The sequence below is a fragment of the Rhopilema esculentum genome, chromosome 9 (genome assembly GCF_057945365.1).
Source record: "Rhopilema esculentum isolate cy_ngs chromosome 9, ASM5794536v1, whole genome shotgun sequence".
In the NCBI taxonomy this organism is placed as follows: domain Eukaryota; kingdom Metazoa; phylum Cnidaria; class Scyphozoa; order Rhizostomeae; family Rhizostomatidae; genus Rhopilema; species Rhopilema esculentum.
The window spans coordinates 10428567-10452808 of NC_142823.1; the positions used below are offsets into that span (position 1 = coordinate 10428567).

General features: G+C 37.6%; 3 protein-coding genes and 1 long non-coding RNA gene across 7 annotated transcripts in view; 3 read left to right on the forward strand and 1 right to left on the reverse strand.

The window, feature by feature from the left end:
• Positions 1 to 24242, forward strand: part of LOC135689972 (uncharacterized) — a 259196-nt gene that overhangs the window by 32535 nt on the left and 202419 nt on the right. The gene's annotated exons all lie outside the window — the stretch shown is intronic.
• On the reverse strand, positions 332 to 4030 carry LOC148959613 (uncharacterized). Of its 2 annotated transcripts, none has more exons than XM_089110213.1 (3): positions 3096 to 4030; positions 1152 to 1257; positions 332 to 364 (listed from the first exon to the last, which is right to left on the reverse strand). In XM_089110213.1, exon 1 carries the CDS (start codon positions 4028 to 4030, stop codon positions 3098 to 3100), a length of 933 nt encoding a protein of 310 aa, XP_088966339.1. In that variant the 3' UTR covers positions 332 to 364; positions 1152 to 1257; positions 3096 to 3097. The 2 variants fall into 2 exon arrangements, with proteins under 2 accessions (XP_088966339.1, XP_088966340.1); XM_089110214.1 differs by lacking the exon at positions 332 to 364 and adding an exon at positions 679 to 710.
• On the forward strand, positions 391 to 3215 carry LOC148959614 (uncharacterized). The gene is made up of 3 exons (XR_016144087.1): positions 391 to 745; positions 1175 to 1539; positions 3111 to 3215. It is a non-coding gene; the product is annotated as an uncharacterized LOC148959614 (long non-coding RNA).
• LOC135683210 (uncharacterized) lies at positions 10664 to 12366 on the forward strand. Of its 2 annotated transcripts, none has more exons than XM_089110269.1 (4): positions 10664 to 11152; positions 11289 to 11390; positions 11740 to 11776; positions 12219 to 12366. In XM_089110269.1, the coding sequence occupies exons 1-4, from the start codon at positions 11023 to 11025 to the stop codon at positions 12283 to 12285; spliced, it is 336 nt and encodes a 111-aa protein (XP_088966395.1). In that variant the 5' UTR covers positions 10664 to 11022; the 3' UTR covers positions 12286 to 12366. The 2 variants fall into 2 exon arrangements, with proteins under 2 accessions (XP_088966395.1, XP_088966394.1); XM_089110268.1 differs by having other exon boundaries at positions 10700 to 11152; positions 11286 to 11390.

Here is a 24242-nt window from a genome sequence, read left to right on the forward strand (position 1 = left end):
AAATCCCACGTCGTTTGGTTCTAGGTATGGAAAATAATCTACATCAAACTACACCAAGGTTTGTTTAATTTTTTAATTATTTTCCATAACTAGAACCCAAACTCCTTTCGGTATTTATACGAGACTTCAAAGAGACTGGCAATGTGTTGATCAAGAAGACTTGAACTGAGAAATGATCGATTGTACGCACACAAATAATCAATATTAACAATCAAAATTGGCTAAAATGCTACTACCAAAGTTACTTTCATGAATTGTCTTATTATAAAAACGTCCAAAAGTACTCGAATTCGACCATCCTTCAGCTTTGTTTATAGCTGTTAGCGATAGGCCAATACTTCGTGCCTTGGATGTTGATGCAGCCCTAGTAGAGTGAGAGGTAAATACATTTATATCAATTCCTGCCAATTGCAAAGTGGTTCTCACCCAACGTGAAATGGTCGAGGTGCAAACAGATTGATGAGGAGATTTATAACTCACAAACAATTTCACTCTCGGACCACGTAGAGAGAATGATCTAAACAAGTACTGCTGTGTGTTAAATACAGGACAAATAGCCTTGCTATCAGGGAATGCACGGAAATCAAGAGGTGACTGATGAAAACCAGGTCTAGTTGTTTTGAGAACTTGATCAATATAACAAACAACTCTGTCATCAGAAACATCCATAAGTCTGATGTCAATAGCAGCAAATGTTTGGTCTCTCTGTCCTGATAGAAGACAAAACAATGTTACAAGACGAAAGGTAAGCATTTTAAATGGAATAGCATCTGCATCACCTAGGCCCTTTAGATACTGTAACACAACATCAACATCATAAGTGTTAACATGCTTAGGAATACTCGCCGGAATGTTAAACATCCCTCGCAGTAATCTCTTAACGAGTGGATTGTTACCAAATGACGAACTTGTATCTGGTGTCATAATATTGGATAATGCTGAACGAGCAGTGTTCATAGCAGAGTAGCCCAAATTATGTTTGTTAAATAGTTCTGTTAGGAAGTTAATTCCATGATTAATAGAATAATGTGTGGGACATATGTCCACTCTTTGACAGTAAACAAACCATCTGTCTAAATAGGTAGAATATTGTTTTGAAGTACCAGATGACCAAGATGAATCAATTATATATTTGGCTTCAGATGATATACCTATTGGTAATCTTTTGTTCCAGATATCATGCCAGCTAGCAGTTGCAGAGACTTCTGTAGTGGGTGCACAGCTTGTGGACGGTTTGGCAGTAACATTAGATGCTTGCTGGAAGGAATAACAATTTGTTCAGAAATCAACATTCTATTGTACAGAGAATACCAGGGACTATATGGCCAATTAGGAACAATTAGAAGACCAGTTGCATTGTCAGAACAAATCTTTTGTAAAACATTAGGAATAATTGCAAATGGTGGAAAGGCATAAAATTTAATGGTTGACCAGCTAAATGTAAACGAATCAATTGCTGAAGCCTCTGGATCTGGCCAAAACGATGCAAAAGGCTTAAATTGGCAATTGATTCTAGAGGCAAATAAATCAATGTCTAAGGTAACATTTAACTTTTTGATTACAAATTTAAACACAGATGGATTTAACTGCCATTCTGTTCGAAGCTCATAGTTTCTAGATTCAGCATCAGCTAAATAGTTCTGAACTCCTGGGATGAAGGACACAGATATGCAGTTTTGATTCTGGATAGCCCAATTCCAAATTAGCTTCACTTCTTCATTACAAGCCAAAGAACGACAAGATCCCATATTTTTAATGCTGTGTACTGCATTCATATTATCAGTCAAAATTTTAACATGTGTATTCCTTTGGTCAATCAAAGAAGCTAGCCCATACAAAATAGCCTTTAGCTCAAGCACATTAATATGGAGTTGTTGCTCATGGAGATTCCAAACCCCTCTTGTCCTTGTACTGCCTAAGACAGCTCCCCAACCAGTAGATGAGGCATCAGTAGCAATAACCATTTCAGGATTAGAGATTGCCATGTCATTAAATGAGCTTTCAACATTATCAATCCACCATCTTAAGTCATCATAGGCTGTTTTAGACAGTGACATGGCATGGTCAAAATTGCCCTTAGAAATAGCTAGTGCCTGAATTTTGTCATTTTCTAATGATCTATAGTGTAAAGGCCCAAATTTAACAGCAGGGAATGTGCTCACAATTAAGCCTATCACTGATGCAACATCTCTTATTGATAGGTTATTAGACATACACAATTTGGAACATTTATCTTTAATTTTCAATACTTTGGTTGATGAGAGGGTGACATTCATTGTTTCTGAATTGATAGTAAATCCTAGATAGGTAACACACTTAGAAGGAATAAAATTAGATTTTTCAGGATGAATAACAAAACCTAAGAAATCCAATAATTTGATTGTTTCAACAGTAGCTTTAATACAAGCATCATATGATTCATCAATTATTATGATATCATCAATATATGCTGAGACAATGAAACCTTGCTTTCTCAAGAACGCTAAAGCAGGTTTTAATAATTTTGTAAACTTCCTTGGACCAGAACATAATCCATTTGGTAACGCTGAGAACTTAAACAGTTTGTCTTGATACTTGAACTTCAGATACTTTTGACAGGATTCAGATATGGCTACTGAATAATAAGCATCCTTTATATCTACAGTACACATAAAACAATTTTGTCTAACTAATTTGATAACCTTGTCAAAGGTGTCCATCTTAAAATGCATATATGGCATAGACTCGTTCAATTTCCGCAAATTAAGAATAAGTCTAAAAGAATCACCATCTTTTGGGACAAGAAAAATTGGGGAGATAAATTCATCTCCTTCATGATCACATTCTGTTATAACATGTTTATCCTGTAATGTTTTAATCTCTGCTAGAATAAACTCATTTTCTTCAGCTGAAATTGGCACAGCATAATTTCTCTCAAAATTGAGAGGCAATGAGAATTCAAGCTGTAAACCAGCTACAGTTTGTAAAGTTTCAAAGTCACTAGTGACAGTATACCAACGTTCCAGATGATTTTTAAGTGCACCTGCTCTAAATATGTCAATCTTGTACAAAAGATATTTTCTCAGTTTAGGGAGAAATGAAATGAAATTATTTACATTTATCCCTTGTAGGGCTTCTGCTTCTGCCGATATGGACGAGACTTCTGGCCTTTCTCTAAAAAAGACTGCTGAGTAGGGCCATTATAAAAAGAGTGCTGTGTTCGCCTATTAAACACTGGTATCTGCCTATCATGTTGTCTATACCTAGTAGACTGAGGCATCGGTTGAGTAGCAGCAGAGGCAAGACGTTTAGACTCCCTTTCTTGCTTCAGGCGTTTTTCAATGTCGTCTCCAAACAAATGGTTTGAGACTTCACGAGTAGGGTCACATAGTCCCTGTACATCCTTGTTAAGAATAGGTCTTATATTAAGCCTTCGTAAATTTGAGATATTGACACTGGCATTAGAGAGAACAGATAGTGCATCAAAGGCTTTCAAAACAATAGCCTTTGTGTCAATAAGGCTATGATTCTTTTCTGCAAGAAGTAAATCATCAGCCAAAGTTGAAATGATGTGGGAGGATTTAGCAACAGAATGGTGAACATCATATAATTTCCTCTCCCTAGCCAAAACAGAATCCTTAAATGAAGGCATTTTCATTATCAACTTTGGCATAGCTGGAACAGAAATACTCTCAAGGTTAAGGGGGTGCTTGTGCCTCTTAAAAACCTGAGCAACTGCTTTTCTGCTGGGATTTTTCCACTGTTCCTCAATTTTTGAGGCCAGCTTATCAGAGGAAAGACCCTTGCCTTTCTTGTCTAAAACTGCCTCGGATAACTCATTATCAACAAAGTCCAAGACTTCTTCTTCCATGTTAAGATCTGGGACAGATGCCTCAGAATTCACTGTGGAAGGCACATGAAACAACGAGTCAATATCCACTCGCTTTGAACGTTTGGATGATATAGCATCCTGATTTTCAACGGAAGAAAAAGCTTCCGGATAACATTTTGTGTGAGACACAGAATCGTGCTCAAATGAATTATGGGTCATACAGACATTTCATCATAAGACCTCTTGCGACGAGTTGGTGAATGCTGGTCAGGTCTTACAGCTGTGCAGGAAGAACTCCGCTCTTTATCCCTGCCTATATTATAATTAACGAACTCTTTAAAAAGTCCAGTCAATTCGTTCAAATCTCTTCGTACATCCAATAAATCTAACGACGAATGCGTATGAAGAAAACCTGGTTGTGTTTCAGAAGAACACCCAGGATCGACTTCGACTCCTGAACCTTGCACGTGTGGGGTCAGAGGTCGAAGGTCACTAGTAGCATACAAATTATCTTGGTTATCCATAACTAAAAAACAAATTGTAACTAGTGTAAATATCCACGTTAGATGTAGCTTGAAAATAAAAATGGAATACGATAAATTCAAAACGAGAAAAGTAAAATACGGACTTGTTCAAACACGTGGCTCCACTGGCTTCTTATCAGCTCGAAACACCAACAGGTTGAAGGTCGAACGCCGCGCGTTGCTCGTATAAATACCGAAAGGAGTTTGGGTTCTAGTTATGGAAAATAATCTTGCTTCTTGGTTTACACTGCCTTAGGCCATCAACACAATGAAAACAAATCTGCTGAGTTTCTATGCGTCTTTTCTCCAGTGAAATGAAAACTAACTAACTACAATACAGGGCGTATACATATGATTACGCTACTGTGGTCACGGAGACAATGGAAGGTGTTAATGACGTGGAAGACATGGTTACGTTTGACAATGGTCACTACACCTGTTCCCAGTCCCCTTTTAGGTCTTTCTCTTTATATTTTATACTACGTAAATTATAAACCCGAAACTTAGTTTTCTGGCGTTACTTAACATGCTGAATAAGATGAAATGCAGAATCCACTTCAAAAACGCCCCCAAACTATTTTTAGACTGAGGTACTTGTATCCAGTCCCCTTTTGAGTCTTCCTTCATATCTTTTGAACTATTGAACATATATACCAGAAACATTTGTATTGCGCAATTTGATATGTGAGGTTAAGCAGCGGGAGACGCCAAAAAAGGGGGCTGAATTGAGCTCTTTGAAACTAACTCATGCATCAACCCTAAAAGTTCAGATGAGATATCTTCTCTATTCAATCCCTGCAGATATTCTATGCAAGCCACAAAAATCAACATTATGCAAAATACCACCAAATGTTTAAATTGCACACATGACCATGGCCTACCAATGCGATCAACAGTTGTAGCAAATGCAGGACCTAATGGCATTTTGCTAACAGAAGTTCATCCTTTTGCTGGGATTGAGCTTCTCATAAAGAAGTGTTTGAATAAATCGTGCAAAGCAGACATTTAGGCATTGCCAAATGAAGAAAGTGAACAATTTCTATGGTATAAAGTTACACTATTTATAAGAATATCTCAGTATTGTTTATAAAGGAAACAAAACATCTTCCTAATAAATTATGTTTTTTGACATTGTCGAGATTTTTTTATCAAAAGCTTCTCACCATTTTTACAATTTAAAACAGCTGCAAAGTATTCGAAACCATTTAAATGACAAAATGAAGCATTTCAAAAAGTCATGATTGAGGCATTTGAAATTGCTGAGGGAACTTCTCAATGTGACTGAGGACACCCACAAAAGTGAAAGTTTCCCTGATTTTCCTCAGTTGCCTCTCTCTTTTCAAAACCAACTCTTCGGACCTCAACTTTTCATAAAAGAATGGACCTTAACTCTTCCAGATTTGCAACCGCAATCTTTGTTTCAATTGGCCATTGAAAAGAGTTTACAACTTGTTCATAGACAGGTCCTTCAGCTGTGTCATCAAACGGTTTCTCAACATCATTATTTCATTTAATGTCAGCCAAAGCATTCAGGAAGCTCAGCAGAGTAGAGGAATCTGCATTCAGAGGAATTGAATCTTCATTTGACTCTCTTGATAAAATTCGAGCAATTTCATCTTACCTGCTAATGACGAAAAGCATCAACCAATGAGACAAGAAAAAGTAGCCCCCCTTGAAGTAGGCTGTGACCTATGACTATGGCAAATATTTTAAAAAGTTGGAGATTCCCACCAGAACGCTTTGGAATTAGATGCTCTTTGGGGGTTTCTTCAGACAGTTCTGATTTTGCAGCTTCAATAACCTTGACAAAAACTCAATGCTCAAGGCTCCACCACCGTGATATCTCCTGCTAATTCAATTTAAAGTTTCTTTGAAAGAAGCGACTGACGCTTTATCTCTAAAGTATGGTAACTGCCATCATTGAAAAGAAAATTCTCTCTGTAAACATTTACTTTTCCCTGGCAGGTGATAATTTTGCTTTCATCCTCACTAGATTTAGACAGAATGTCAAAAGCATCATTCATGGATGTTGTTCTGAGGAGTGTTGCAGTTATAGATGCCAAAGGTGCATTAGGAAAAATCTGAGCCTAGATAGCCACTTGTTGATCATTATCTAAGTAGTGAGATTCATGGGAGTTCACTGTCTGGAGACAGAAATTGCAAGAATGACTTTATCACAAAGACAAATAAAATCAATTAACATGATATGCCAATCAAATCATATGTTTTAAGGAGTATAAAGACAAAAAACGTAATTGCAAAACCTTTTTAATTCTGATAGGATTTGCTGATGCATCAGCTACAAGCCTTGTATGCCACCATAATGATTGGTCGATCGTGCCATGGATTTGCCGTCATGGTGTGGGTACTATGCTTGACCACACATTAAGTATTCCTATTTTCTTAAAGCTGAAAGAAGGGGTGCTTAGTCAACAAATTTTCATACTTATCAACAAAAAAGGATGGCTCGTCCACTTTGTTGGCAAATGGGTCCTCAAAACCCCCCTAACAGGATCATGGCTAGCGACGGACCTGGCAAAGAGGAAAGTTTTTGCTCATTTTGAATAGCACCTATGCATTTGAAGAGTACTTTTAGCAACTCTTTAAGAAGCAAAGAAGCTTTTACCTGATTCACTTGAACAATTCAATGAAAAAGTAAACCAATGAGTGGAAATTTCAAATTTGTCCTGTCAACATATAATTGGCCAGAGAGGGCTTAAAAAGTTATGTGGTGTCATGAATATGCCACCTCCAGTTACCATGAAATCTTTCAATAACATTGAAAAAATAATTCACAAACAATCGAAAGAGAGGGCTGAGGAAGAAATGAGAAATGCTGCAAATGAGTTGCTTGATCTAGCAATCATTGAAGACCCAAAAGACATCAGAGTTATGGAAGATGGTGCAATGACATGCAATGTTCCAGTAACTGTTGAGGGAACATGGCAAAAGCGAGGACATAGTTCAAAGATAGGAGTTGTCTTTGTTTTTTCTGTTCTAACAGGAAAAGTCTTAGATTATGAAATAAAGAGCCTATACTGCCATGAATGTGTTGCCCACAAGAATGGTATGATAAATGTACAGAAGCATACAAAATATGGTGGTCAAATCATCAGCCTACCTGTAACATCAATCACAAAGGATCAAGTGATTCTATGGAGCACCAAGGAGCAATTGACTTCTTTTTAAGATCTACAGAAAAATACGGCCTTCGATACACTACATTTGTTGGGGACGGGGATAGTAGCACATATGGTGATGTGAAGCAACATTTTTATGATAAATATGGAGAGGATTATTGCGTGACAAAAGAAGAATGTGTTGGCCACGTTCAAAAGCGGCTTGGAAGAGCACTTAGGGACTACAAACAGAAAAGCAAGGGTAACATATGTGGTTTTCGCGAGGTATATATCCTGTTCAAGTAATATTTTAAAACCATGTGATTAAACAAGGTCAAATTTGGCTTACATAAATATCTTTTTATGCTCTATGCACTGAGCGAAACAGATTTCTCTTATGTTAAAGTATATAGAAAATTTTCCAAAAAAACACTTTTTTCTGTGTTTACCCCCTGGATTTTACAATATTGAAAAAAGTGGTTGTTTAGTGCAGACTTTGTCTATCATTGAACAGTAATAAATTGACAGTTTAATTATCATTTAAACCATTAAGAAATATTTCTATGGAAACAAATTAGTTCCTTGTGCATTCTAGACATTACCCCCTGGCTAGCGTTGAATTTTTCAGAAAATTTTTTTGATATTCTTTTTTATTGTAACACTTTCTATATTTTGTGCAAATTTCATGATGATATTGTATATACTTTACATTTTATGGCTTTGAGAAGTGTACCTTTGCCTTCTTTATCAAATGTGTATCCAGCCATTAAGGCTCAGAAATATTTTGAGACATAACATAGGGTTAAGCATGTATGCTAACTTTATCCCTGCAGCTGTATTAGATGTTCTTTTTAGAGTCTTTACAAAATTCTTATGTTGGACATACATTTATTGTACGTTCATCACCATACCTCGAACACTTTATGCTCCTTCCTACCAATGGAGCCATCTTGAGTTTGTCTCTGAATCAACAGTATTAGCACATGGTCTAATACTGAGATTTAGTCTAAATAGTGCAACAGAAAGCCAAATCGTCAAGTAAATACATGTTTGTTTTCATTGCTGGGTTGTTGATTATGCCTCTAACAAACAACTAAAGTTGACCAGGTGGCGAGCCAAGGTTGAAGCTGATGAAGAACTTTGGAAGGCAAAAAAGGAAAAGGATAGGATAAGAAAGAAAAGATCAAGAGAAGCAGCAAAAGATAAAATTTCTAAAGAAGCGTGGAGAAACTACAGAGCTAAGGAAAATTCTAGTGTTAAACAATACAGAAAACAATATGAAAATAATAATAATAATAATAATAATGATTCATGACCAGTATCTCCACAGGTTGGCTTTTCATCTGGTCGTTAAATACTACACGATGTAAAAGTTGCTATATGGAAAGTAAAGATTTTAATAGTTTGAATTGGATAAAATGTAAATTGGAACCAAAAGAAGCGCCAAATTCAACCAAATGAGCAGGAAGTAGATCTAAATAAAACTGTCTCACTGTATGGCTCTGTTCTGACAATGAGTAAAGTGAGAACTTCTCTTCAAAAATCACCAAGGAAAAGGCAGTTGCAGCAGCCTTAGCAAAAGAAATTGACATCAATGTTGTAAAAAGCAAAGAAATAAGCAGCACAAATTGGTTCAGATGAAAATACCAACAGCAAGATTATTGAACTCTACCTAAAAGATGGCAAGTACCAGGGTGAAAAGATCATGTAATTATCAGGAGTGAAGATGCAAATGGTAAAAAACTGAAGATACACATGCAATACAAATACATGCTTTTGTCCCTTGCAGAATCATACCAGAGAAGTATTCCCAGTCTGCCCTTGGAAGAAGGAAGTTTTGTGAGCTCAGGCCAAAACACATCAAGATCTTTGATAAATACCCGATAATGTCTGTGTTTGCATGTACCATGAAAATGTAAGGTTGCTTTTAAATGCTCTTGGGAACTGCACAGAATTACCTTACAGCATATCACTGTTCACAAATTCCATTGTCTGTGACTCCAGCTCCAAAAGAGTGCATGGTGTGGGAAAAAGTGGTTGATGCCCCCTGATCTTCTTTGATTTTGTTGTTGTTGTCGCGTGAAATTATTGAGGAGTTGTGATGGGTGGTTTTTGCTTGTTGTTCGATTCAATCTGGAAAGAAGGATGCACGGATGTTGAAAAAGAAAAAGGAACATTCTATTCTGACAAGCATAAAGACAAAGATGAACCCAAGAACTCTTGAATCGTATTATATATATATTCAGGTGACATTGTTTTGATTTTATTCTGACTGGCTTTAGTTCTTTAATATTATTCTATTTAATTGATGGTTTCTTGTTTTCTTGATATTTACGAGTTAGAGTATTATCAACCTATTTAGTTTAACTTATATACAGTCCTCTTTTCTTGTATTTGAATCTATGGATCTCTAATTTTGAACCTTTTGGTGATTCTAACTTGTCAGCGTTGGAGAGGGAGTGTCATATATTTGTCACCTCTCTGTCTCCGACCCTGAACTGCGATCCTGTGGCAGGATAATTTCTACATGGTCCACAGCAATTGGTTTGTTTGATTTAATGCTCTTTTCTCGCTGGATTGATATTTTGTCTGTTTGTTTGTTTGCGCTTCATGAAGAGAGCGAGATTATTTTTAGTAAATGATTCTTTGCTGTTTTTCTCGTATTAAAGTAAGTCTGTAGAGACATGACGTCTCAAGAGGAAAGGACCACTACCAGTGGCGGCTGGTGGTCCTAGAAGTTGGTGGGGCAAGGTTTTTTTTTCATACTCCATGTTGCTAGGGAGCATGCTTAGAATACTTTGAGAGGGCAAGGTATGAAAGACTTTGAATGCATTCTTACTGGTGGCTAAACCATGATTGGATAGAGAAAAATCATATTGCTATATAAAGTTGTTTGATAAAGATAATTGGTAGGAAATTTTTTTGAAGCTTTTGTTATTAATAATAATCATGGCAGGGAGTAATTTTGAAACAAATTTATCAAATTAACAAGCATTGTCGGTAAGATTCAATTATGAGCAGCAATTCATAATTAGAACATGAAATTATCAAACTTTGTATGAAGGTATACTCAAAAACAATGATTAAAATCAACAAAACAATCCAGTAAAATTTGATAGAGTGAAGAACAACAATGAACTTCACCATAACTAAAATTCGTTTATGCAAATTAACCCCGAACAAAAGGTCCCCACCGCCCGGCGATTAAGAGGGATTCCAGCCAAAACGGCTCGGCCGATTTTCAAAATTCCTTTTTCCCCTTCATCCTCGATCTTTGGTTCACCATACTACGGTCTCCTTTTTCTCCTTTTCGCTTCCGTTCCTGAGATATTTACGGTTTTCTCTCGGGTTCGTTCGAAATCCTCTCGATCACGATTAGTGCTCTCCGCGGTCTTTGTCCCGCCTTTCTAAAGGTTCTTTCTCTCTCTTTTCTCTTGCTCTCTACAAAAGGTTTCAAAACTCCTTCCAACAGCAACCCTTCAATTTGAACGGAGGCTTTTCAAATTCGTTTCGCTTTCCACAAAGAATCTACTGTGTGCCGCCGATAATTTAGGTGATTTGGAATTGGATGATAAATCTACGTGCACTGCTGGTTGGCATTCCTTTTCGAACTCGAAGCGGTCGTCGACGGTCGGTGTCTTGTGCTACAGCTACAGCTCCAGTAGTCAATCGTGCTGGGTGCTCTCGACAGACCTCAGGTGAGTCTTGCTAGCTTTTTTTATCAACTGATGATTTTTTATCGATCGACGATTGAACCCCCGTTTGTTCTTATTTTGTTTGCAAGAGCCATGTAATTTATGGTTTTGACGATCTTCCTTTTCTTCGTTTTAGTAGCTACGTACGGTACGCACACTGCTGCCCGTTTTTTGGTTTTGCGATTGCTGCTGGCTGTTCCCCTTCTTCACTGGCATCAGAATCGATGGCATGCGAATACAAGTAAGCGTTGTTGTTCTTACGTGTTTCGATATTACTTTTTTCAAATGATTTTGTGCTCATTTCGATGAAATTACACTAAAAACCGGCTGCTAGACCCCCGCTGCGAACGAAAACTTGTTACCTCTTCTCGTGGTTTTGTGCTTAAAGGAAACTGGATTGGCTTTATTGCAATCAAAGTATAAAGAATTGTGGTAGATTTTTCCTGCTGTTTATTCTTGATGCAAGAAAATTTGATTTTCATAGGAAACCCGTTGTAATGCGAATTATGTAATCCCGCCAGCCCCCAGCTTTTTATGCCTATCGGGAATCCTTTGCAGCAACTTTTCCTAACCGCCTTCCTTTTTTGTAGATAAACGATCGGATTCGCTGACTTTTTGGTTCAACAAGTGAGTATTTTTCTATTAAATTTTCACTTTTTGTGAGATTTTCCCACTGACAATGAGATGGGATTTGCCTGCCTCTTGAGTGACAATTATTCTAGAAACCATTTCAAATGACTTTATGCTTATTTGGGTGAAATTACACTAAAAACCGGTTGCTGAAAGGAGTTACTAGACCCGCCACGAACGCCTTTCTCTTAATGTTTTACCTCTTCGTAGTTTTGTCCTTCAAGGAAGATGGATTTGCTGTATTGCTCGCTTCACAAGAACAAGTTCAAATGATTTTATGCTTAGTTTGATGAAATTTCACTAGTTTGATGGCTAAACCCTAGGGGCGAACCTTTTTTTCTGAAATTTTTACAAAGCATTATGACTATGGATTTCCTTAAAAAGTGCTTTCATTAACCATGGAATAACATCTTAATTATTTGTGATGTTCTTCATCTAGATCAAAGATCGTTTCAAGCAATAATTATGACCCAGACGTGATTCTTGACTGTGGAGAAAAGGACTAAAGTTATATAGATTAGCTGTTGTCCGTAAATTGTATTTTGTTAATTTGTTGTTGGAGTAAGAATCATTTCTGATGCACGAAACTTTGGCTGTTTTCTATCTTTCCATTTCTTAAGTGCTTTGTTGCTGCAGTGTTTCAAAAGCTAATTGTGACGAAGATATGATATGTGGACCTCAAATGTATAGAACTGCGTAATAACTTTATAACTCTTTGGGGTTTAGAAGAGGTGTTTGATTCAGAATAAACAGGGAGCTTTGAGGGTGGCCCGCAATTATGTCTAAAAACAGCTTCACAAGTGAACAAAGATTGAACGAAGTGCTTTAAAATGAACATTACAGCTCTAAGAATGACTTTAGAAAATATTTAAAAACGCCCCATAAGTCGACGAGGGCTAAGAGTGTATGATTAGAAAACTTAAAAATTTGATTCTGACTAAATAGGAGAACCTCTAGGAGTAACCCATGAAAATGTGCCAACGAGCATAAGGAATTGGTGGGACTGGCAGAAGCATGTTGCTGTCAAGTTAAAAGTAGAATTCAGAATAATTAACAAAGCTTTTAGATAAGCCTGCAAGATATTTAAACGACCACCACGATACACCGAGAGATAAAAGAAGATGGAAACTTTGAAAATTGCAATTAGAATAAGCAGGAGAATTAAAGAGGGTAACCCGTGAAAGTATTTAAACGAGGACCCCAACTAGATCGTGGCTTACAAAATATATTGAAGAACTTTTCTGCCTTGCCTCGATATTGCAACCGTTTATGTATCAAATTGGTGTGTACATTTTAATAAACGGAAGAGTAGCTCCCAGTAAATCCCGCTCTGCGGGCACCCTATGGACCCCGGAATGGAATAGTAAGATTAGCCTCTGAAAGTCAAGAGTGCTATTAACCTCGATTTCAAAGGGGTTCAGATGGTGATGAAAGCTATGATATTGCTAATTGGTAATCATAATAATCAAGGAACTACTTATTGGATTGATTCTATTAGGAATTTCGCAAGTATGGGTATCTGGAGCCAGCAAGTAATTAAGTTTGGGTTTACTTTTCTAAAAGGATTTACTGAATTACAATCAAGGTAATAAAGCATTATCTTCCTACACGAAAATAGCTCTTATCTCAATAGGGTTGTTGCTGCAAGTAAATAATACTTTGTCCTCGAGCAATTATTTCCTGCTCTTGCCAATAGTATATGCTACTCACAGTAGGCGTGACTATGGATTAGATTAATTATGTTTGCCTTTTGTCACGTTTAAAGTATCCTTGCCTGCTTGCTGTATGATATTACACTTTTTGCTTGCATTCCTTATTAAATTGAAAGAATGTATGAGGACATTGTTTTTTTATTCTGATTTTCAAGATAGATTCAACTTTAATTTGATTTGTCAGAAGAGTAAACAGATAAGTAAGGTTGGGAGGTCTTAACATGAAATTTTATGGAAAATTAAAACAGGAGACTTAGGGGGTAACACATTAAAATATTTAAGCGAGGAACACGAATAGACCTGGGCTGCAAATGTTTTGGAGCAACTTTCAATTAACGGAAGACTAGCTCCCCTACGAAGCCCGCTACGCGGGCTTGCCAGTGACCCTACGGTAGAGTACATAGATTAGCCTCGGAAAAGACAAGAATTTTCTTAAAACCCCCTGTGAATGATAGTAAAATTAGCCTCGGTAAAGACAAGAATTCTTTCGAAGCCCCTAATGAGTATGCAGATTAGCCTCGGAAAAGACAAGAGGTGTATCAAACTCGATTTGAAAAAAATTGGCTCCGCACAGGTCACGTGATAAAAAAATTACTCGCACTCCTGTGACTATCGCTAGGAAGGGGGGAGCCTCTACCCCTTCTCTATTTCAGGCGACCCCCTGACTAGCGATAGTCACAGGAGTGCGAGTAATTTTTTTATCACGTGACCTGTGCGGAGCCAATTTTTTTCAAATCGAGTTTGATACACCTCTTGTCTTTTCCGAGGCTAATCTGCATACTCATTAGGGGCTTCGAAAGAATTCTTGTCTTTACCGAGGCTAATTTTACTATCATTCACAGGGGGTTTTAAGAAAATTCTTGTCTTTTCCGAGGCTAATCTATGTACTCTACCGTAGGGTCACTGGCAAGCCCGCGTAGCGGGCTTCGTAGGGGAGCTAGTTTAAACACTAAATATTATAGCCATTCAAACAGAACAGAGATATTGCCAAGTCTAAAAGGTCCTTCAATAATTTATATAATTCACAAATTGAATAGAAATTCAAGAAAAAACAATCACTTAAACAAAAGTTTGCTCTTCTATTTTTCAAGTTTGCAAACTTGTCCACGACAGAGTTATTGAAGTTTATGGACTCTCTGATTAGCCTTTTTTCCATTGAAAGCATGGCTAAAGCATTGAGACTGTCTTCGGACATTGTATTTCTTAAGAATGTTTTTACCCTCTTTAGGGTAGAAAAGCATCTTTCAGCTTCACATGAAGACATAGGTGTGGTTATCAATATCTTCAAAAGCTTCACCACTTCAGAAAATGTCCCAGCAAGATTGCTCTCTTCAATTAACTGAAGCAAGGCTAGGGCTCCACAGCATTCTCTAAACTCCATTCTAGAGTATATAACTCCTAGCTCTGATTCGAGCTTTCCTTCATCTAGTATGGGATATGATTCAACAGTCTGTGTTAGAATTTGGCAGGGAAAATTCTTTTCAAATTTGGCAAATGATCCACTATCAAGAATATTTGCTGCTATTAGATGACCAGTCAAGTGAAACCGAGTGCAACAAAATGAAATAATTATATCACACACTTCATGGAGTATACATGATTTATCAGCACTTGAATTTCCAATTCTTGGTCTCCTGGCACTGGGACTTGTTGTCATAACAGTATCAATGATAATGTGGATTCTACTCCTCTCCTTGTTAATTGCATCAACAAAGCTGGTAATGCAGTTCTTGATAAATGTTGGGTCTATCTGGCACTTTTGCAGCTGAGCAAAAAAAAATTTCAACATGGGGAAAGATCATTGGAAAAAACTCAAGAAAAAGAAGGAAATTGTTGTCCTACAGCCAATGAAGAAGCCCACTTGCTTCTCTAATTGTGTGTTGGTCACCATTCCAATTTGCAATTATGTCAGTAAAGCATTCAATCAGATAATTTTGATATCTGTAAACAGTATCAATAATCCTGCTTTGAAAATTCCATCTTGTTTGAGCAGATCTTGGGATTCTCCTTGCAACATTCTTATCCAGGTACTCTACTCGTTTAGGAGAGCGAGAGAAAAAGACAGAAAAGCCATTAAGGTTTGCAAAGAAAAGTCTTATTTGTGAAATTTGAGATACTGCTTGTTGTAGAATAAGGTTGAGCTGGTGTGCATGTGAGAGGTTATAAGTGCCATTGACAGATTTGATGTTTTTCATGCGTTAAATTTGGAGTTTTCTCGATTTTCATGAATAACATGAGCTTTGATGTTATAATTGACAACAAAGAAACATTAAATTCACAGAAAAACGATAGTTTGAAAACAATTTTCTTCTGAAAACTTTTGGTGGGGCATTGCCCTCGATGCCCAATAGGACGAGCCGCCACTGACCACTACTCTGCAGACCCTCCTCTCCCAGCAGCAGCAGTTAGCAAAAGGAAAAGAGTAAGGGCTGGTTATCGTGCCTATGTTACTAAATTAATAACGGATGCTAAAACTCTGTTAGACGAAGAACCCTTTGCGAAAGTAAGGGCTGACCAGTTGAAGTTTCTTTTCAAAGAAAGGGTGACATTTTTGCGTAAAATCAATGAAGAAATCTTTGACTTAATTTCTGAAGATGAAATAGAAAGAGAGGTTATAAAAAGTAAAGAAATTCAAAGTGAGATATATTCTGTTATTTTTGAACTCGATTCTCGACAGAGAAATCTCATAGAGCGTGCACCTACAGCCTCTATTGTGCAGCCCCTACCCTCTCAACCCTCCACCTTGCAGTATCCTCCTGATATGCCAAATTTGCCTAAATTGTATCTTCCAAAATTCTACGGGGACCTAAAAAAATGGTAAGAGTGGTGGGACTCCTATGAAATAATACATGGAAATCCTAACTTATCTGATATCAATAAGTTTCGTCACTTGCGTACCTTGTTGGAGGGGCCAGCTGCCATGGCAGTTTCGGGAATTCAGACCACATCGTTAAACTAAAGCAAGGCTATTGCAATTTTGAAAGACATCATTGCGTTATTTACCTGTGGTACCTCACGTGCGGTACACTTAGAACTTGTGCCAGATTTAAAAACAGAAACATTTCTACTCTGTTTTAGAAGATTTGTTAGTCATTGTGGGTTGCCTCAATTAGTTGCTAATGACAACGCCAAAACATTTAAAGCCTTCTCTAAAGTGCTACAAAGAATTATGAAATCTCCATTAGTCAGAAACTTCCTCGCAGAACATAGAGTCCAATGGAAGTTCAACCTAGCCAAGGCCCCTTGGTGGGGTGGATTTTATGAAAGACTTATTCAAGGAGTCAAAACTTGCCTAAAAAAGTATGTCAGATCCGTGTTACTGTCATACGATGAGTTGCACACTGCTATCGTAGAGATTAAAGACGTAATGAACTCTAGACCTCTCACTTATCAGTATCCTGATGATCTAGAACAGCCTTTGACACCTTCACATCTCATCCTAGGAAAAAGATTGTTGCAGCTACCATTGCAGTTAGGTCCGACACCCAGAATAAGCACAAGGAATGGTTTCAACAGGCCGTAAGCATGGCAGCAGATGTAAATGTTCTTCCAACAATCCCACGAACCAATCAAAGACAAACACTTTATGTTCCTTAAATTCAGCTCAGATACTCTTGTGATAGTTAAGGGTTTCGCCATCATCCCAAGTCTTTTAATCCAAGGAGTAAGGTCTGGCAAAAAGTGGAAGGAAGAGTTTTTGGAATTTGCTTCCCACTATGCATCTGACCTGGCTCAGTCTGAAAGAGTTCTAAATGCTGAGATGGATACTTGGAGATTTTCTGGCTCCAAAAGTTTGTTGGAGTTGTTCCAGACACAATTGATAAAACGCTGCTCACAGAAAAAAAATTGGATCGACTTTTCCAAACATCTTTACAGCCCTAAAGTTATTGGCGACAATACCGGTTACTTCTTGTGAATGTGAAAGGTCAATTTCCTCCCTCCGAGGGCTTGCAAAAGTTGAGTGAGAAGTAATGCCGAAGACACATTCAGTGAGCTAAAAAATCAACTCAGTCATTCCTTATCCATGTCTATGTAAAAAGAAAGCAGAATGCATTCATGGAAAATATTCCACATAATGTGGACGGCCAAACAATTACTTTACAGGTAGATTTTTCATAAAACACAACACTGACATGTCAAAATGAAATTCAGTCTGCGCATTGGCAACATTCTCAAGTTACCTTATTCACAGCACATGCTTGGATCAATACAGAAGAACGAGAAAGCATTGTCATTATTTCAGCTTTATGCATTTTTGTCTACAATACTTTCAATGCTCAGAAAGAAATACCCTGATTCAAATCAAATCATTCTCAGATTGTCCTAGTAGCCAATTTAAGCAAAGATTTCTTTTTTCAAATCTTCATCAAGGTTCAGCTGTGAGAATCGCTGGCATTTTTTGCGCCATCCCATGGCGAAGGTATTATTGCGCCACCAATGTCTTATGAGCTGGCAGTTTAGAGAAATCCTTGCATCAGTATTATATTTGTTGCAAAAAGCCAAGTTGCTGAAAATCAATATGAAATACAATTGCACTGGAGCAAATCAATCCCAATTGCAAATACTCAACAACTACATTTTATACCCAAATTGACCATGTCACTTGTTGGTAGCTGATACATCTGACTCTGGAACATTTTGCAAAATGAAAATTCTGAATGGGGAGAGTGACGAAAGTAATTAAAGCAATGATGATGAGGAAACAACCACAGAGTTTTCAGTTATTTCAGAAAAAACCACCCAGAGAAGCTTGAGCTCAGCATAGGAGGATTGTTGTGCTCAGCATAGGAGGAAGTATAAAGGAGAACTGTTTCCAGGGGAAATAACTGAATTTGGTGGCACTGTTTCAACTGAGGTCAGTGCTGATGCGATGGAGTGGAAGGTTTTGGCAATGGCCCTCCAAAAGAGTTTTTTACTTTTGCAAGGATGTAGTGCGAAAGATTAAACCATCCTTTTGAGAATTCATTAGTTTCTATTATGATCACCACTATATACTTATCGCTAATCAGGCTGTTTAGTATTGTTCTGTTATATTCCTATTGTGTAGTTCCGGCCTTGTGATCCTCACGCTTGCTTTACGATTGGTCTACTTCTAGAATTTGTATCGTTAATCGATTGCTTTCATGTTATCTTTGGATACCTTCTTCACGATCCCCGATGGGCGGGGACGATCCCCGATGGGCAGGGACAATCCCCGATGGGCAGGGACGATCCCCGATGGGCGGGGACGATCCCCGATGTTATAAACATTATTGAAGGGCCAAAATTATAATTTTTATGAAAATTTGGGAATATAGCTGCTGATAAAGGCCAATAATATAGAAAAATCAACAGTTCGGTAACCAAACATCCAAAAAACCACAGAGATTCAAAATAAGTTCAACTTTTCTTAATGACGATCCCTTGTTACGGCAACTTCGCAAAACGGCACGAAATCAAAACGACTTTACTTGATGGCTTACTTCACAACTCTATCTAAAGACTTTACTTGACGGGTTTACGTAATGACTGATTTCACAAACAAGGGCACAGCATAAAAATCACATGACAACACACGCTAATCACGATAGCAAAATAATTATTTCAAACAAAGAAAAGGACTGATGACAACATTAGTGGCGATGAGATGATGCAATAACAGGGAATGTTGATGGCAAGGTGACAAACAACGGAACTATCAAGAACATCAAAAGAACAGGCAACTGAATATCACAAAACTAAATAAAACATAAATGTAATTGCATAACACAACACATTGACGTTTATGAGCAACACATTGATGATTATGGGATATATTTGCAAATGAAAATTCATTACAACAAAGTAAGAAACTTTCACTGCACACCTGTCAGAAAAATATTGCTCCAGAAGAAGCCATTGTTGCAATGAAATAAAAAAGTACAGGCAAATTCCAGTATGAATTTTCTTGGGAAAATTTCCATTTAGTGGATTATGTAATCATCATGACATAGCTGAAGATTCACTTAAAAAAATGATGAAATTCAAACTCAAGACAAGGAATCAAACTAGGAATTATAGCCACCTTAATGTTCCCTGTACTATCGAAAGCATCCCAGTTTTTCCGCGAAACAGTTACCCTCCCTTCAGTTCAAATGAACTCATTCTTGACAGAACATTTCTGATCCATTGTTCTCTTACCATTGTTCTTCGAAAAGCGTCAGGAAAGTCAAATTTCTTTCACTTTTGCCATGATTGGGGATGATCACCAATGGTTCCCGATGACCCGATGTCATAAACCATCGCAGACTGACATAGACCATCAAGAAGCTGTGTCAGGATCATCGCCGACTAATTACGAATATGAAAACCAGTCTTGAGGATCATTGAAATTTGTTTGATAACAAAATGGTTTTTATGGATGAACCTGTTGCAAATGTTCTGAAATTCGCTAAATTGAAAACCTCAGGATATTCAACATGTTGAATAATTTTGTGTACGAGTGAACATTTCCTCACAGTGTGCACGCGTTCTGAGCTGTCAGCTCAGCAAGCGATTCAATTGCTGCTGCGTTATTTTAATATTGCGATGGTGGAAGTTTAAAGTAGCTCTTTGGAAGATGAAGAGATTTTGCTTTCCCTTTTTTCATTGCGATGAAGAAGGAGGTGCTTGAGGGCCCGTAATCGAACAACGTAGATAAAATCTTGGGTTTCATGGCGCCAAACACAAAGAGCATGTGCTAATATAGTTTGTGAACAATTCAGACAATTCCATCGGCTAGACAGAATCTCTTTTGAGGAAATTTTAACATTGGTACCACCATTTATTGAAAAGAAAGACACCCAACTATGTGCCGCGTTAAACCCCATTGAACCACTGTCAGTGACAGTACGTTTTTTGGCTTCAGGTATGTGTTTGATAATTTATAGTTTTCCTCCAAGCTTTACTTGGTTCGTAATTGATTAATGCATTTTAAAAATAATCATGACTCTATGTAAAAAAAATTTTTTAGGAGAGACATTTAGAAGTCTTTCATTTACCGAATTGGTGAGAGAACTATATCAGGAATCGTAGAAGAGACGTGTTGAGCCTTGTATGAAGTTCTGAAAGACAGATATTTAAAGCTATAAATTTGACTTTGATATAGGAATAACTTTAACATAACGAAAAACAACATATATTATTTGCAGATATAACTGTATCAAAAAAAGTTGAACTTTGGGTAGCAACACTGTCATCAGGATCTTGCTCTGGTTCCGATTCAAGGTCTGAAGGAGTTTGACTTCGTAGAGCATTATTAGTTGCTCTAAATGACAAAGCTAAAATTGATAGTGAGATTTGACTAACTGCAAATCCTCCTTTCCCCTCCCTAGGACTAGGCCAGATAATAGATATTGTTCTAAAAAGGGGGGTTTCCATGTCCCATGTACAATTTGCCACCAGAGTGGGTAGACCAACCTTTATTGGCCTGCAAATTATCTAAATTGCTGCTCTTTTAACAATATTTTTCCCAAAGGGGTGTTACCCTTCACATCCCTCTCCTTGATGGCCCTTCCTTGGACTTGCTAATTGGATACGTTTTTTGAGGGGGGCGTATTGGCAGGAGTGGATTATAGAAAACTACCTGGAGGTCACCAATGGAAATAGCATTTTCTAAAGAATTTAGTTTTTTTTGTGCTCACCTTGAGAAACAAAAAATTTTGCAAGCCGACATTGACAAGGAAACATTGTGAAAGTGCTTCCTTAATTCTAGATTTATTTTTATAGTTGAATATGTCATTATCATAGACTCCGATCATGAATTGCTAAGGGTAGGTGCTTACTCAAGGGGGCTTAGAAATTTTTTACCTTGCGATATTCGCGTCTTGTTGTCGTTTCTTTGACATTTTTTAAGATTGCAGGGAAACAATTTTATCCCTTTTCAGTCTAGCTTGCTGAGCTTTTTCCAGACCCAGAAGAAAAGAAAAACAATCGTTTGAAATGGAACGAGCAGACAGCCGAATTAGGGGCTGAAATAAAATCTACCCAAACCTTTCAATGTCTTTTTGCTCCAGGATTCTGATCATTCCAGAATGGTATTCGATGAACAGATATACCTCTAGAGATATCTGGTACACTATAGAACCCAGAAACAACACACCTGTCTGGCATTTTGAGTATCCTTCTTTTTGTTAAGCTTGACATACAGTTCTTTTACTTATTTCCTGTTCTTTCATGCCAACATCCCTTTGAACGTCTTTAGAGATAAAATTTATATAGGTTTCTCTCAATTTTTTAGACTTCTTGACAATTTCCTAACATCTCAAGGAGTGAGCTTGGCAGGATGTCGCTTATTTGAGTGTCTTCTATCGCTTAAGTTATCTCCGATGGGTAGGCAGCTGTGTTTATAAATAGTTGTTCTTGAATGATGCGGACACCTCTGCATAAGCTGGGGTAAAGTTTCACCCTTGTCCTGATGTAAATATTGTAGGTGCATTGAAACATCGAAAGGAATTTTGTTATATTCTGATTTGAATTTTTATCGTCACTTTTCGCCATTTTCAAACAACTGTTCACTTCATTTCAAAACAAATAGCATAACTTGCCTCTGGTTGGCTGTTCATCTGCCATTAGGGATTTCAAAATTATTTGGAATATCTTTATAAGGGCTATAAATGTATTTTACTTAACTTGACATTGATAATCTAAATCAGATTAATGCATATCAAAGGCACATTGATTTACAACTTGCTTCATTGTACTGGGAAAGAGGGGGTGGTATTAGGTAAATTTGGGGAGATATCTGGAGTTCCAATGTATTTTGTCCAGTATTGTAGGTGTAACTAGATATTCTTGTTTCCGTTTAATAGTGAGTTTCTGAAACAGGACGGACGATGGTGAGGGGTCTTGGTCAAGCGCATGCCATGCCAAGAACCCTGAAGTAGTAATCTACCAATTCAACAGAGTGGTATTTGCATGTAGCTCATCCCCCTTTCTTCTTAACTGTGTTTTGAGATACCACATCAAGAAATATGTAAAGGAGGATCCTGATTTTGTGGAAAAAATGATAGGAGAGTTTTTTGTTGAAGATCTAGTAGCGGGTTGCGGATTTCATTTGTGGGACTTGAAGACTAATGACAAAGGGTTAGCAGAGGAGATAGCAACTAAGGAAATAAAGGGAATGAAATAGGAAGAAGCCTCTAAACATGAATATATATCGATTGCTAAGGAAACTCTAGGCATGCCAGACAGTACTACGCAGAAGACTTAGGTTTTGGGTATAACATGGTCCCATACAAGAGGTACCTGGGAGTTTAATCTGGGCAACAGAGGCGAGGTGATAGATGAAACAGCACAACTTACTAAAAGAGGTATCTTAAGTGCCTTAGCTTCTAAATTTGACCCCCATGGGCTTGTTAGCTTTATAGCAGTATCAGCAAAAATCTTGTTTTAGGAGTTTTGTTTAGAAAAATCAAGCTGGGGCGATCCACTAAGGATAAGGTTGCAAGCTGGACTGGTACCATTTGCCTTTCTAGGTGTGTTGTTTCCAAAAACAAAGAGAAGATATTGAGTCAGCAGTTTTACGGATTTGTGCATGCCAGTAAAAAGCATATTGTGGGATGGTTTACCTTGTATAAGAAACCATTGCGGGGACTGCTTCTTTGAAGGAATTAACAACACCCCAGCTAGAACTAATGTCTGCAAGGGTACTAGCTACACCATCCGCTTCAAAGTTTAAGTTTGATTGCATTACGGTAGATGAATACATTGGAAATTTTGATCAAATATCCAATTTTTTTTTCTTGGCCTTGCAGAGCATTTAATCCTTCTTTGCAGCAACTGCCAAGCAGGAAAAGGGTCAGAATCTAGTGGTAAGTGTCATTCTTCCGACAGAGTTGATAAGAAGGAAAGACATACTGCATACAAGGTCAATCGCAGATCTGTTTTGGCCACAATCGGTTATAGACTGACTGGATTGGAGAATTTCTGCGCTTTGATGAATCTACCAGAACCAATAGCTGAAAAGGCCTATAATAATAGCATGAAAACCATTGAAAGAAGGTGCATTGGTGTAACAGAATCTCACATGCTCACATGAGTAATGCAGCAAATGAATTGAGAAGAATAACTGAAGAGGAAAACGAGGATCAGATAGAGCAAGATAAAGACCACAGGAAGATTGCAAGAGTTGCAAGTGCAATAGATGGAACATGGCAGAAACGAGGATATATATCCAAGAATAGCATTGTTTGTGAGATATCTGTAAGAACAGGTAAAGTTCTTGACTATGAAGTTTTGTCAGTGGTTTGTTTTGAATGTCGTGTTCATGAAGCTGAAGCAAAAGACACAGACAGGTACAGGTCCTGGTGGCAGAAACTGAAGAGCTGAAGAGAAAATCAAGGGAAAAGAAGTTTTCAGATGGCCAAGGAATAGGGGGAATAGGAAGGTTGACTGATAAAAAGATTGATAGCATTCAGAACTATTATGGTCAGGCAATCAGACAAAACAGTGGAAATCTGCTGTCTATGAAATCAGCAATTATGGCTATTTTGAAGCTCGTGGCAAGAGGCAATAATGCATCACTTGAGGATCAGCATAGCCTTTGCCCTCAAGATACCACAACTTGGTGCAAGTATGTTAAGGACAAACAAAATAGCACTGCCACATTTGATGATAGCAAGATACATTGCTGAAGAGATGTCTTTTGGGTATTACCCCAAATCAGAATGAAGCCCTTCCTGGGGTTCTTTGGCACATTTGCCCAAAAACAAACTTTTGTCTTTATTTGGCAATTTCAGAGTTAAATGTTGAGC

What these genes read in the sequence shown, in the direction of transcription:
- LOC148959613 (XM_089110213.1), bottom strand. Translation starts at nt 4,030, where the DNA reads ATGACCCATAATTCATTTGAGCACGATTCTGTGTCTCACACAAAATGT.
- LOC135683210 (XM_089110268.1), top strand. Translation starts at nt 11,023, where the DNA reads ATGATAAATCTACGTGCACTGCTGGTTGGCATTCCTTTTCGAACTCGA. An exon ending in GTGCTCTCGACAGACCTCAG is followed by an intron (nt 11,153 to 11,285) that starts GTGAGTCTTGCT and finishes TCTTCGTTTTAG; the next exon opens with TAGCTACGTACGGTACGCAC. An exon ending in TCGATGGCATGCGAATACAA is followed by an intron (nt 11,391 to 11,739) that starts GTAAGCGTTGTT and finishes CCTTTTTTGTAG; the next exon opens with ATAAACGATCGGATTCGCTG.